Source organism: Garra rufa, chromosome 22, assembly GCF_049309525.1.
Source record: "Garra rufa chromosome 22, GarRuf1.0, whole genome shotgun sequence".
In the NCBI taxonomy this organism is placed as follows: domain Eukaryota; kingdom Metazoa; phylum Chordata; class Actinopteri; order Cypriniformes; family Cyprinidae; genus Garra; species Garra rufa.
In genome coordinates, this window is record NC_133382.1 from 13,319,949 (window position 1) to 13,334,253 (window position 14,305).

At 34.5% G+C, this 14,305-nt stretch overlaps 1 protein-coding gene across 1 annotated transcript in view; it reads left to right on the forward strand.

Moving 5' to 3' along the window:
• The first annotated feature begins 1,892 nt into the window (after positions 1-1,892).
• Positions 1,893-14,305, forward strand: part of cmn (calymmin) — an 18,174-nt gene continuing 5,761 nt past the window's right edge. The window contains exons 1-33 of the mRNA XM_073827855.1: positions 1,893-1,965; positions 4,065-4,115; positions 4,220-4,267; positions 4,467-4,490; positions 4,609-4,662; positions 4,741-4,791; positions 5,033-5,074; positions 5,245-5,292; positions 6,151-6,201; positions 6,713-6,766; positions 6,871-6,918; positions 7,031-7,087; positions 7,351-7,398; positions 7,534-7,590; positions 7,678-7,728; positions 8,772-8,828; positions 8,935-8,985; positions 9,379-9,435; positions 9,660-9,716; positions 9,821-9,871; positions 10,195-10,242; positions 10,350-10,406; positions 10,799-10,846; positions 10,956-11,012; positions 11,391-11,438; positions 11,561-11,617; positions 12,013-12,060; positions 12,192-12,245; positions 12,339-12,389; positions 12,834-12,887; positions 12,978-13,031; positions 13,379-13,432; positions 13,586-14,230. Coding sequence (XP_073683956.1) covers positions 1,893-1,965; positions 4,065-4,115; positions 4,220-4,267; positions 4,467-4,490; positions 4,609-4,662; positions 4,741-4,791; positions 5,033-5,074; positions 5,245-5,292; positions 6,151-6,201; positions 6,713-6,766; positions 6,871-6,918; positions 7,031-7,087; positions 7,351-7,398; positions 7,534-7,590; positions 7,678-7,728; positions 8,772-8,828; positions 8,935-8,985; positions 9,379-9,435; positions 9,660-9,716; positions 9,821-9,871; positions 10,195-10,242; positions 10,350-10,406; positions 10,799-10,846; positions 10,956-11,012; positions 11,391-11,438; positions 11,561-11,617; positions 12,013-12,060; positions 12,192-12,245; positions 12,339-12,389; positions 12,834-12,887; positions 12,978-13,031; positions 13,379-13,432; positions 13,586-14,230 — 2,305 coding nt within the window. The remainder of the gene's footprint in view (positions 1,966-4,064; positions 4,116-4,219; positions 4,268-4,466; positions 4,491-4,608; positions 4,663-4,740; positions 4,792-5,032; positions 5,075-5,244; positions 5,293-6,150; positions 6,202-6,712; positions 6,767-6,870; positions 6,919-7,030; positions 7,088-7,350; positions 7,399-7,533; positions 7,591-7,677; positions 7,729-8,771; positions 8,829-8,934; positions 8,986-9,378; positions 9,436-9,659; positions 9,717-9,820; positions 9,872-10,194; positions 10,243-10,349; positions 10,407-10,798; positions 10,847-10,955; positions 11,013-11,390; positions 11,439-11,560; positions 11,618-12,012; positions 12,061-12,191; positions 12,246-12,338; positions 12,390-12,833; positions 12,888-12,977; positions 13,032-13,378; positions 13,433-13,585; positions 14,231-14,305) is intronic.

Sequence of the window (14,305 nt, forward strand, 5' to 3'; positions counted from 1 at the left end):
AGTTGTTTGTTTGTCCTGAACAGTTAAACTGATCACTGTTCTTCAGAAAAATTCTTAAGGTCCCACTTTTTTTTTTTTTTTTTTTTTTTCAGAATTTGTGTTTTTGGACCCTTTCCAACAGTGACTATTTGATTGAGTTCCATCTTTTCACACTGAGGGACTATTACAACTATTACAGAAGATTCAAATGCTCACTAATGCACCAGAAGGAAACACAATGCATTAAGAGCCAGGGGGTGAAAACTTTCTGAATTTGAAGATCAGGGTAAATTGTACTTATTTTGTCTTCTGGAAAACATGTAAGTAGCTTCCATAGTTTCTGAAGGGCAATACTAAATGGAAAAAAAATTTGGCAAAATAAGAATGTACACATCTTCATTCTGTTCAAAAGTTTACACCCTCTGGCTCTTGCATTGTTTTTTTTCTTCTGAAGCATCAGTGAGCGTTTGAACCTTCTGTAATAGTTGCATATGAGTCCCTTAGTTGTCCTCCGTGTGAAAAGATGGATCTCAAAATCATATGGTCATTATTGGAAATTGCAAAGAATTTGTGGGACCTGAAAGATTTTTTTCCGAAGAACAGCGGACAGTTTAACTGTTCAGGACAAACAAGGGACTCATGAACAACTATCACTAAACAAAAATGTAAGGTGTATGTAAACTTTTGACATCAACTGTATATAGATTTTTATAGATATATAGATTTAGTATGCCTATTTTCAGTTTTAGCGTTTTCACCTTGGGCTTTTTCATTCAAAAACATCGATAAACATTGATAAAATTCTAAATATGTCATTAGATTAGATTAGTTTCACAAAGATACACCCACTTGGAGATTTCTGGCCTCGCCACTGGTTCATAGTTTCTTTAATACTGTTCTGTTAGAGTCTTCAAACTAAAATAGGCTTTTTGGAGCCATTTTACCAAATAAAAAAATATATTTACTTGAAGTAAAAAATATTGTGAAAAAGCTATGCTACATGAAGGCTAACTATGTGATCCAGGCTTAGTGAGAGAGGTTAAAATTAACAGATTATAATTATGCTCATATATAGTACTGGAAATGGCACTTCAGATTACTTGCGTTGAACAGAGCTGCTATTGCGTAATGCTATTGACTTGGGGGGGCCCTGTGTGTTTGTGCATTGTTTCAAGTATATTAGCGTTTGAGTGACAAGCCTCATAGTTTACATAGTGTCTGACTGTCAGCTAGTTTTATTCTACATGTCTGCAAGTTAAACCTATAAACAGTGTCTCTTCAAACTCTGTGCCAGACATAAGTCTTTTCACTAGCTAGTGCTGATATAATGTTGTATTTGAATAGCATACAGTGAACTGCTGTCTGTATGAATGTATTTTTGGTCTGTTTAACATTCACACAGAGCAATTCTCTGGTGACCATGTTGGTAATAGCTATAGCTGTAACTCAGAAATCAACTTATATGACATTAGACGTTTTCTTGATAAACAAGGACTTGACTGACCTGACAATAAAGCTAATGGTTAAAATGCATGTTTAGTAATATATGATTGTAACTTTTATTACAATAATCATTTGTGTATGTAAATATTTGACGAACTGGATGTGTGAAGGTGCAATTACGCTGAAACCACTTAACTAATAAGTCAATATTCAGCTAATATCGGATAAGCATGTGACGGTCAGTATCTACACAGTAGCTATTTAGCACATGTGGTGAGGTACATAAAGTTTTATGGGGCCCTAGAGGAGGGAAATGAAAGCTGGTCTCTTTTTTTTTTTTTTGGATGACCCCTAAGAGGAGGTGCCACTGCTCACAAAATGGTTTAAAAACTCTGTTCCCTGTGCACATTAGGTTGGGTTTTCTGTCTCTTTCTGTTTTCCTGGTTTTCCCCCTCTAGGTATATCTAACAATGTTTAGATCGATGCTTCTAAGGATGATGTTATTGCTCTGGATGACAAGAGAAACACTTCAAGGCGGCACAGGTAAGCAATGCTCATATCTAGTACTTAAAATTTGTCTGGGGCTCATATCTAGTACTACAAAATTTGTACTACTTAAGGAATTAAGAATTACATGGGTTTTCTCTCATTGGGTTTCTGGTCTTCTATGTTGTCCATGGTGTAGAGCTCTTAAATTTGACTTCAGAGAAGTTAGCAGAAAAAAGAAACTCAAGGCATATGCACTGTAAAAAGTTTTCACCAGTTTCAACTTAACTTAAGTTTAGCAGCTGCCTTAAGATTAAGTTAAATCAACTTAAGCCATTTACATTTACAAGTTTTATCAACTCATTTTTATTGTAATAAGTTAAAATGACTTGTTTTAAGCTGATTTAATTTAAAAATTTAAGGCAGCTGCTGAACTTAGGTTTTTAAGTTGAATCTGGTGAAAACTTTTTACCAACTGATAACAGCATCATAAGCAATCTGAAGTAAATACTAATAAATAGAATGTTTATCAAATGTAACACAAAAACCAAATGTGCATTACTTATGGGGGAAAAAGCTAAGAAGAAACCGTTATTTCAATGAAAAACACTGTTTAACACTGTAAATCACTTTTAAAAACTGTAAAAATTTCCCATTCTATTGCAGTTACAGAGTATAAGGAAACTTAATATTTACCAATTAATCAAGTTTTTACTATAGTGATTTCTTTAAAAAAACACTGAATGATTCAGAATGACTTCTTTGTCCAAATCTCTTATGTTTATTGTTAGTGTATAAAAGTTGTTTGGCTTTCAGTGCAGCTTTTTTCTGTTGTAAATTATTGGCTTTTCGTGGTAGTTAGACGATGAACTGATATGTCTATCGTGGCAGAATTTAACTGACTTCTAGTTCACAGACTTAAAAATGGAGGAGCAAGGAAATGCAGATGCACAATTTAGAAAATGAGAAACGCCTAGTGTTGTGTCTAAAATCACGTACTGGTTCCTTAAGGACAGATTCATGAAGCACCCCTGCCAGATATACACACTAAATAATTGAATTAAAGTAGGGAATAAAATTGAATTCACTTAGAACTTAAAAGCCACCACAAATGATAGACATCCGATATAGTGTCTATAGCAGGGATCCTCAAATCTTACCCTGGAGGTCCAATGCACTGCAGAGTTTAGCTCTAACCCTAATCAAACACACCTGAGAATGCTAATCAAGGTCTTCAGGATCATTAGAGAATCACAGGTAGGTGAGTTTCATCAGGGTTGGAGCTAAACTCTGCAGTGCATTGGACCTCCGGGGTAAGATTTGAGGAACCCTGGTCTATAGTATAGTAAAGAGGATAGGGAATGATTTTGGACACAGCTACTGTCTTTATGAATGAGCCATTTAATGTAATTTGAGACATTGCACACATAAACTGATGTGTCATTATTCTTTGTCTGGCTACCTGGTTGATCCTGCAAGTAATGTGATTGGCTGTGTTTACATGTAATCTATCATTTGTTAATAACTTCTCAGACTTAAACGCCACCACAAACATGTTCTGTCTGTAAATTTTAATGTTAGTCAGATCAAAAGAAATAGATGTAGATTGTAAATAAACTGGAAATATTTTATCCATGTAAACCTTTGAATATCACAAATTTCTCCTTAAGATACAAAAGTACCTGCCACATCTTTAGTGGTGCGTATTCTGTATCTTTATGGCAGGAGGTAAAGTAACTGGTCAGTGGAGGAGACATACAGTATTTGCTTTTTTGTATTTTCATTAATTATTCTCACAGTTCTAGTTATTTGCTCATGGAGGCATATTTTTTAGGATTTGACTGAAATACTATATATTATGCAGCAGTTTTATTTGTTCATGTTACCTATACAGATCATTCATGGAAACAGTGTTGTAGTAGATCCATAGTGAATGATGAAAGTAGATATAAAGCATTTTATTAATATATAGTTAGCAATGCTGTATTGAACAGAATATGTGACAAATAAATATGCATTCTTAACCAGCAATAGAGCTTCCATAAACCTCAGCTGTAGTTATATATTTATATTTATATAGTTATATATTTTTGTGATTCTGTAAGCTTGTCCTGTTATGTTATCCCCTGACAGGATTTTTTTCCTTGTTATTTAAGGGTACAAACCTCAAAATCCAAATGGTGGTGCCGCACAAATGTCAACAGGAGGTACTGTCAATCTTTCTATGTTGACGTATACCAGTTTCAATTCAGGGTTGTTATTTTTTTTTAAGCAGTCGTGAAATGAAAATCAATAAATCTCTTATTTTCAGATTATGGTTTGGGTCCAAATGGCAACTCTGCTAATATGAAAGGAAACAGTAAGCAAGAACAAAATTTATACTACTATACATGGTTTTTGATCTTTTGGACTGATTATATTTCTTATTTTATTTCTAAAATAAATGTACTTACTAAGTATTAACCATAAAATGTGATGAAATATCATTGGTTTTATTCACAAGCTATTTTATTTGCTTGGTTTTTATATTTGGCATATTTTTCTGTGTTTTTAATCAGGTTATCCTGTGAACAAAGGTACAGGTAAGCCCTACTTGTAAAAAAAAAAAAAAAAAAGCAACCACACCATGTAATATGGAATATCATTTAGTGAATCATTTTAAATTTTTTAATCACCATGCACCTGTGTGCTGTATTTCAGGTGCTTATGGGAATGCACAAAATAAGCCTGGATATGGAGGTCGTCCCCAATATGGTATGAGCTTACTTTCCTTATAGAAAACGCACATAATCACAAGTTTTTCTCTCTTAACATATTTTCAACTGTTATCAGGTGGAAAAGGCATAGGAATGATGAACCAACATGCATTGAAACAGAGGGGAGGTATGTGATTAATGTACACCAAAAAATAATTCAAATGCATTAGTAATAGAAATAAATAAATAATAAAGCATAATTTGTCATTGCGATATTTTTTATTTTTTTTTGTCTCCTCAAAAAATGTATGTAGATTTACACAGTTTATGGAGCCTGTTCATTTTATACAATGTGGCTATTACATATTTAGACTTTCTTTTTGTGCAGACCTTTTTTAATTTGTCTTATTTGTCATTTGTCTTTCCAGGTTATGGTAATGGTAATGGCTACAGAGCTCCATCTTATGGGGGTGAGTTTAATGTCAAGAGTCAATGTGTTACAGTTAGTACAGATTTGTGCATAAAATGCTCTTGTTAAGAATATATACAAACACCACTGAGTTGTGTTTTTAAAATTGGTACATTATGTATTTACTTTAATTAAAATGGTCTTTCACTCTCTGTGTAATGTTGTCCAAAGGCTACAGCAATTTAATGGGTGCTCATCCCCAGAAAGGAGTTGGTCTAGGTGAGTCTTTTTAATTAAATAGTATTAGCTTACCTTAAAAATCTTCTTAAAGTCTTTTTTTACTTTCTTTCTTCTGTAAAACACAGATGGTAAATTTCCAAAGAATTTGGGAGATTTGACTATTAATAATTAATTAATTCTGTCACAAACTAGGTACATTTGTACAAACTGACCTATAACCTTTTCTATCATAATAATATTTTACATTAGGTGGAAAGGTTACAATTTTATCACAAGGTGGATTGTAAATAAGTATGCAGTCATTTGTAGTGTCATTCTAGTGTTATTAAGCTTGTAAGAAAGGCATAATATTTTTTAAATAATCTTTATTAGGCAGTAAAAGATGTAAAAATTTTAAACCATTTTTCTCTTTCGAACCCCATTCTAAATTTGTTTTCCAGTATTACAGACCACCTGACAAATGGCTAAGAACCACACATTTTGAGAATCAAGATGATTTTTATTCACAAGCATGATTTTTATTTGGAATCGTCAAGCAGAAGCCTGACCATTTATAATTATGACTGACCAGAACCTCAAGAGAACTTGAAACAGGAATTTTTATTGTTAAAAATTCATTGTAATTGCATTAAAAATTGCAGTTTATTATTCAAAATTTCTCCTTTGTGTTTCACAAAAGAAAGAAAGTCTAGATGAATTAAATTTTTGAGATTTAGATGTTAGAAATACTGATGATTTACATATTAGTGGATAATCTAATCCAAAATCTGGCAAAACTGGCAGTTAACTATCATTTGATTGCTAAAGAGATGTAAAAAAATATATAACAAACCTTAAAATACATTGGTATTTGCACTATATTTGCATTAAGAGTGTTTTGTTAACTATGTTCACTAGGTTTGGGTGCTGGGCCTGCAGCTTCTAAGGGACAAGGCACAAAATCCGGAGGTAAATTCTTTCTGTGTATAACATTTGTTAATAAAATCTTCTCATTTTTTATAATTGTTTAAGATTCTATTGCCAGATATGAAAAATAATGTTATTACAAAGTCAATACAGAAAAACACATCATGTAGTCCAGTTTTTCTTTCATTCTCAGGAAATGGACTGGTACTCTTAATGGACCCGAAATGAATAGTAACATGTAGCTTTACCAGATATAGGAAATTTGGAAAAGTTCTTCATACAAGTATTGCTTAGTTATCTAGATTTAGTTGTTGTTGATTTCAGTCAATCCTGGAATGTTCAGTTTTTCAAAACTAAGTCAAGTTAGAGTCATAGATTGCAGCTCTTTGAACAGAGTCGATACTGAAACTCAATCCCAAATTTAATAATAAGAGTAACAATAATAATGAATAGGGATTAATTATGATTAGAAGGTCTAACACTGGTAATATAATCTCAGATGTGAAGGCCCTGTTTTGAGTGAAGAATTCACTTAAATTTATCTCACTTACAGGATATGGTGTCTCTGCAGGATACACCAATGGTGGTGCAACCAAGGCACAACAAGGTACATATAAATTTAAAATAATTCTATTTAGTCAACTTCCTTCTGCTAGCTTGTCTGTATTGTAAACTAAACTTCAAAACTGATTTGGGATTGGTTTTGTTCAGGATATGGAGGATATGCTAATGGAGGTGCAGCTAAGCAACCTAATACAGGTAATATATTGAATGTTAAATAAATTTGGTTTCACAGTGTAATTATTAGTGTGAATAATAGGCTACTGAACTGAGGGTATTACACAAATCTAAAGTACTTTTCTCTAATTAGGCTCTTCACTTCAAAACATGGGGTATCCCAATGGTGGAACCAAGGGACCAAAGCCAGGTAAACTTTTTCTGTGTTTAATGCTTATGGTGGTCTTTTAATTCATTTTCAGTATAATTTGAATCTTATGTGTTTTGGGTCTGCTTCAAAGGATATGGTGCTAAAGCTGGAACCTCAAATGGACAAGGAGCCAAGCCTAATGGTAAACAGCTTGTGATATTACTATTTTTGGCTTTAAAATCTGGTTGGATGTGCTATTTTCAAAGTCACTGTTAGATAGTAGTGATAAAGTATAGTAGTGATTTGGGATTGGTTTTGTTCAGGATATGGAGGATATACTAATGGAGGTGCAGCTAAGCAACCTAATACAGGTAATGTATCAAATGTCCCAATTGTTTTTAATTAAATTTAATTCTACAGTATTATTACTATAGAGTGAATAATACTCAATTATGAAATAAACTGAAGTTATTACACTGGTTTAAAGTATTCTTTTATTTAATTAGGCTCTTATCTTCAAAATATGGGGTATCCCAATGGTGGAATCAAGGGACCTAAGCCAGGTAAACTTTTGTTGTGTAATTTGTATGGTGTTTATTTATTTTTCCTTTGCTTGATTTTGGATCTTATGTGTTGGGTTTGCATTGCAGCTTATGGTGCCAAAGCTGGATCCTCAAATGGACAAGGAGGAATGCCTAATGGTAAATAGCATGTGATTGTTTCTATTATAAAACATTTTTACTTTTAGAAAAAGACAATGCAAAAAAAACAACCCAGATTACACACATACATGAGACAAAACCGAATTATAGGAAATGCTTAGTAAGGCAAGTCAGACTAGAAATTCTTCAAAAATGATGAAGCATTTACTTGGCTTAAATACAAAGAGTAACAGGAAATGATACACATGAACCCTAAAGTGAAACTGAACTAGAATTCAGGTGATAGCTCTCTCTGTTGGTTGGATGTAGGGTCCATAGCCTTAGATGTTACAGAATCCCCTCTCCTAGGAACATTTCCTGGTGTTCTTTTGCTAGGACGTCCACTAGGTATGGGTGCCATACGATCTGGATGGGATAAATGATGTGGTCTCTGATGAGTGACGGATTCAAAATGTTCTTAGCTGCAACCCATGATCTCTTCTCTAGACCATATCCCTCCCAATCCATTTGGTATTGCACTTGTTCTCTTCTCCTCCTTGAATCAAGTATCTCCAGGACTAGATAGACTGTAGTTTATTATGGTCGGTGATCTCCATTCTTCTAACATAGCTTTGTTGGACAAAAGATCTTTATTCCCACTGTGGCAAATTCACTGAGTCATCTTTACAGGCAAGTTCATTTTGCAGAATTGTACTCAGCCCAACACAGTTTTTAGGGCAATATCATTCCAGCCGCTTTGAGCTGCCAGTGTACTGCAGATTGACTACCCTTGACGTAAATAAAGAAGCTAAACTGCTGAATCTCATCCTCTTGTAGGATACTGAAACACTTCCCTAATCTGCTGTGAAAAACATAAGGAGCTTTGAATTTGGTCATCATTATACTGAGCCAAATGATCCTTGGCAGCATGTAGATTCAAAGGTTGTCCTTGAAATCCCTGCAGTAGTTAATTCTGGATAGCCACTCTGAGCTGGGGGACATGAATGTGAAACTGGAATAGAATTTCATGCAGTGGCTCCATCTGTTAGATGATACATTATAGTTGCACTATAGTTGAACTTAAAGTATTTTTCTCTAATTAGGCTCTCCTCTTCAAAATATGGGGTATCCCAATGGTGCAACCAAAGGACCTAAACCAGGTAAACTATTTTTGTTTGTGTAACGCATATGGTGTTGACTTCTTTTTCCTTTGTCTGAATTTTCCATGTCATTTGAATCTTATTTGTATTGGGTCTTCTTCAAAAGGATATGGTGCTAAAGCTGGACCCTCAAATGGACAGGAGGCCAAGCCTAATGGTAAATAGCATGTGATTATTACTATTATAAACCATGACACGTTCAACGCCACTGTAAACTACATGAGGGGTAAAGCCTACAATATAGGCTAAATTTCCTATATTGTAAACCTGGGGTGCCCAACCCTGTTCCTGGAGATCTACCTACCTGCAGACTTTAGGTCCGTCTGTAATTATCAAGTGCTACCCAGGAAATTAATTAGCTGGTTCAGGTGTGTTTGATCAGGGTTGGAGCTGAACTTGGATGGTAGATCTCCAAGAACAGGGTTGGGCACTCCTGTTGTAAACTAAAGTAGCACCTCTAAAGTGATTTGGGATTGGTTTTGTTCACAATATGGAATATATGCTAATGGAGGTGTAATTAGAATAGTCAAAAGTATTTTTCTTTTATCAGGCTCTTCTCTTCAAAATATGGGATATCCCAATGCTGGAACCAAGGGACCTAAACCAGGTAAACTTTGTGTGTGTGTGTGTGTGTGTGTGTGTGTGTGTGTGTGTGTGTGTGTGTGTGTGTGTGTGTGTGTGTGTGTGTGTGTGTGTGTGTGTACACTTGAATGAATGGTGTATGAGAACAAAAATATGTATAGTGTATAATAACTTTGAAGGAGTATTACATTAAATTGTATTATAAAACTAAGGTTATTATACAAATCTAAAGTATTTTTCTCTAATTAGGCTCCTCACTTCAAAATATGGGGTATCCCAATGGTGGAACCAAGGGCCCTGAACCAGGTAAACTTTTTCTGTGTGTAATACATATGCTGTGTATTTATTTTTTTCTTTGTATTAATTTTGAGTATAATTTGAATCTTATGTGTTTTGGGTCTGCTTTAAAGGATATGGTGCTAAAGCTGGAGCCTCAAATGGACAAGGAGCCCAGCCTAATGGTAAATTATTATGTTGATTATTACTATTATAAAAAATATATAGGTTTTGGATTTAAAATCTGAATTGATATGCCACATACAATTCCATTGTAAAATGTAGTATATTCTATATGCACATCTTTGCACTGAAATTGAATTATATATTAATACACATTGTAGTGTAGCCCTATTTATATAAACAATGTACTGTACATTATGGATGGACAAGCTCTTTAGGGGGTAAAGGAAAGTCTGTTTCTTTGTATGTATGTATGTAAGTACGTATGTATTGTAAACTGAGAACTGGAGCACCTCTAAACTGATTTGGGATTGGTTTTGTTCAGGATATGGAGGATATCCTAATAGAGGTGCACCTAAGCAACCTAATACAGGTAATATATTGGATCTCACCCATTTATTTATAGATTTGGTTCCACAGTGTAATTTTTACAGTGTGGATAGTACTGAATTCTGAAAAGAAGTATTTTTCTCTAATTAGGTTCTTCCCTTCAAAATATGGGGTATCCCAATGGTGGAATGAAGGGACCTAAAGCAGGTAAACTTTTTCGTGTGTGTGTTAAGCATATGGTTTTACTTATTCCTTCGTCTTATTTTTCCATATTATTTGAATCCTATGTGTGTTGGGTCTTCTTCAAAGGATATTTTGCTAAAGCTGGACTCTCAAATGGACAAGGAGCTAAGCTTTATGCTGAAGAGCATGTGATCATTACTATTATGATTTTGGACTGCAGTAGCTATTTCAACTGCTAGCTGTCAATATTACATATTGGACTTTCAATACACCAACTGTAGTGTGTCCCTATTTAGATTAACAATTTATATTATTGGTGGAGAAGTTGTTCATTAGAAGTAAAGCACTAAAGGTCTGTATTATAAACTAAAGTAACTGGAGCAACTCTAAACTGATTTGGGATTGGTTTTGTTCAGGAAGTGGAGGATATCCTAATGGAGGTGCAGCTAAGCAACCTAATACAGGTAATATATTGGATCTCACCAATTTTTTTTAATAGATTTGGTTCTACAGTGTAATTTTTACAGTGTGGATAGTACTGAATTCTGAAAAGAAGTATTTTTCTCTAATTAGGTTCTTCCCTTCAAAATATGGGGTATCCCAATGGTGGAATGAAGGGACCTAAAGCAGGTAAACTTTTTCTTGTGTGTGTGTGTGTGTGTTATGCATATGGTATTACTTATTCATTTGTCATTTGTCCATATTATTTGAATCCTATGTGTGTTGGGTCATTTTAAAAGGATATTGTGCTAAAGCTGAACTCTCAAATGGGCAAGGAGCTAAGCCTTATGCTAAAGAGCATATGATTATATGAATATGATTGCAGTAGCCTTTTTAACTGCTAGCTGTCAATATTACATATTGCACCTTTAATACACCAACTGTAGTGTGTCCCTATTTAGATGAAAAAAAATTATTATGGTGGAGGAGTTGTTCATTAGAAGTAAAGCAGTAAAGGTCTGTGTTGTAACTGGAGCAACTCTAAACTGATTTGGAATTGGTTTTCAGGATATGGAGGATATCCTAATGGAGGTGCATCTAAGCAACCTAATACAGGTAATAAATTGGATCTCACCAATTTTCTTTATAGATTTGGTTCTACAGTGTAATTTTTACAGTGTGGATAGTACTGACTTTCGAGGAAGATTCTAAAGAAAGAAGTATTTTTCTCTAATTAGGTTCTTCCCTTCAAAATATGGGGTATCCCAATGGTGGAATGAAGGGACCTAAAGCAGGTAAACTTTTTTTGTGTATGTGTTATGCATATGGTATTTTTCATTTGTTTTATTTTTCATATCATTTGAATTCTATGCGTGTTGGGTCTTTTTCAAGGAGTACAGTGCTAAAGCTGTATTCTTAAATGGGCAAGGAGGCAAGCTTAATTCTAAATTAAATGTGATTATTACCATTATGATTTTGGACTGCAGTATCCATTTCAACTGTTAGCTCTCAGTGTTATATATTGCACCTTTTTACACCAACTGTAGTGTAGCAGTGTAGCCCTATTTAGATTAATAGTCTATATTATTGGTGGAGGAGTTGTTCGTTAGAAGTAAAGCACTGAAGGTCTGTAATGTAAACTGAAGTAACCGGAGCCACTCTAAACTGATTTGGGATTGGTTTTGTTCAGGATATGGAGGATATCCTAATGGAGGTGCAGCTAGGCAGCCTAATACAGGTAATGTATTGGATGTCACCACTTTTTTTTAATGAATTTGATTCTACATTGCATACTACATTGTAGATAACAATGAATTCTGAAGAGAACTGTGGATATTACAGTGATCTGAAGTATTTTTCTCTAATTAGGCTCTTTTCAAAATATGGGGTATCCCAGTGGTGGAATGAAGGGACCTAAGCCAGGTAAACTTTTTTTGTGTATACTGTTATTACCTTTTCTGTTGTCTCATTTTTACATATCATTTGAATCCTATGTGTGTTCGTTCTGCTTCAAAGGATATGGTGCTAAAGCTGGAATCTCAAACGGACAAGGAGCCAAGCCTAATGGTAAATAGCATGTGATTATTACTCTTATAAAACATAGTTTGGAGCTCTAAAAATATAGTTTGATAGGATGTTTAAAGCCACAGTAAATATGCACACCTTTGATTGCACATTAATTGAATTCTATATTAATACACCAACTGTAGTGTAGCCTCGTTTAGATTAATGATCTGTTGGTAGAGTTGTTTATTAGGAGTTAAGCACTATATGTCTGTATTGTAAACTAAAGTAATTGGGGCACCTCTAAACTGATTTGGGATTTGTTTTGTTCAGGATATGGAAGATATCCTAATGGAGGTGCAGCTAGCCAACCTAATACAGGTAGGGCTAATATATTGGATGTCACCAACTTTTTTTTTTTATAAATTCCAATTATTATGTGGATAATGCTGAATTCTGAAAAGAAATGAGGATATTACACAGGTCTAAATGGTTTTGTCTTATTAGGCTCTTCTCCTCAATATATGGGGTATCCCAATGGTGGAACCAAGGGGCCTAAAGCAGGTGAACTTTATTTGTAATGCATATGATGTGTATTTCTTTTTCCTTTGTCTTAAATTTGCATATAATTTGAATGTTGTGTCTGCCTTAACGGATATGGTGCTAAAGCTGGACCGACAAATGGACAGGGAGCCAAGCCTAATGGTAAATGTGATGCATGTAATTATTACTATCATAAAACATAATTTATGGCTCTTAAAACTATAATAAGCTATTTTCAGAGCTTCTTTAAAATGTATTTGCATGTTAATGAATTAGTTTTTTTTATTAATACTCCAGCTGCATTTAGATTAATAAACCATATTATTGGTGGAGGAGTTTATAAGTGATAAAGGTCTGTAGAGACCTATCATGTCTGTGTTTTTTTTTTAATATTCGTTTTCAGTGTGCACAGAATTTGCCCATTCATTTGTGTAGCTGCCTACGATATAAACTCTATATCATGTAATGTAAAAACTTCACAGTCATATCTACATTCTTATGATCTATAGGCTATGGTGTTCCTCAACAAATGTCAGAAGGACCTTATAAAGCAGCTAATTCAGGTAAAGCATCATTATTGAAAGTGCTTTAAGTAATTTTATTTATGAATAGATGTAGTTTAAAATCTGTTATTCAGAAATACATGCACGTCTCTGCATGTTAATTTTTTCATATTGGGTTTTGTAAGTTTGTTTTAAAATTGCTTTGGCTTCTAGGTTACATGCCTGTAACGTCTGGAAAAGTGGGTGTTTCCAATGGAAAGGGACCTAAAGGGGAGATTTCAAGCAGTGAGGCACCAAGTCATCTCCCAGTAACTTCTAACACCAAGGGTTTTTTACCACTAGCTGAACGTGAACCGAATGCAGGATTACTTCCAGAACAAACTAAAGGCTATCCACCAGTTCTGCAACAAACAAAAGGACAAAATCTTAATGCACCACTTCAACAGGGCAAAGACCCCAACTCTATGGCACCTCAGGCTGCTCCAAAGCCATTTATGCAAGGTCCAGGTTTTTATAAACCTAGTAAAGCTTATAAACCACCCTCACCTTTGATTCCACAAAACAAAGCACCAGCAGTCCCTCAAGTAATTTCTGTACCAGAATCTGCTCCTATTCCTCAGACAACATTTCCTCAAACATCACAAACTGTTGCACTAGAGCAGGAACAAGTCCTATCACAGGAACAAATCGTAACTCCAGTGGTACCACAACCAATTACACCACAAGGCAGTATTTCTTCACAGGTGCCTCTGGTGCCAAATGCAGCTGTTCCTCAAAAAACTCCAGAGATGCAACAATCCAAGATTCAGTCAAAGCCAGTGTTTCCTCAAATGAAGAATCCATCGACAACAAATCCTGGTATACCTCTACAGTTTAGTAGTAAAGCTTTATATGATTTCCTAAAACCATATAACAGCTTGAAGATACACCCCT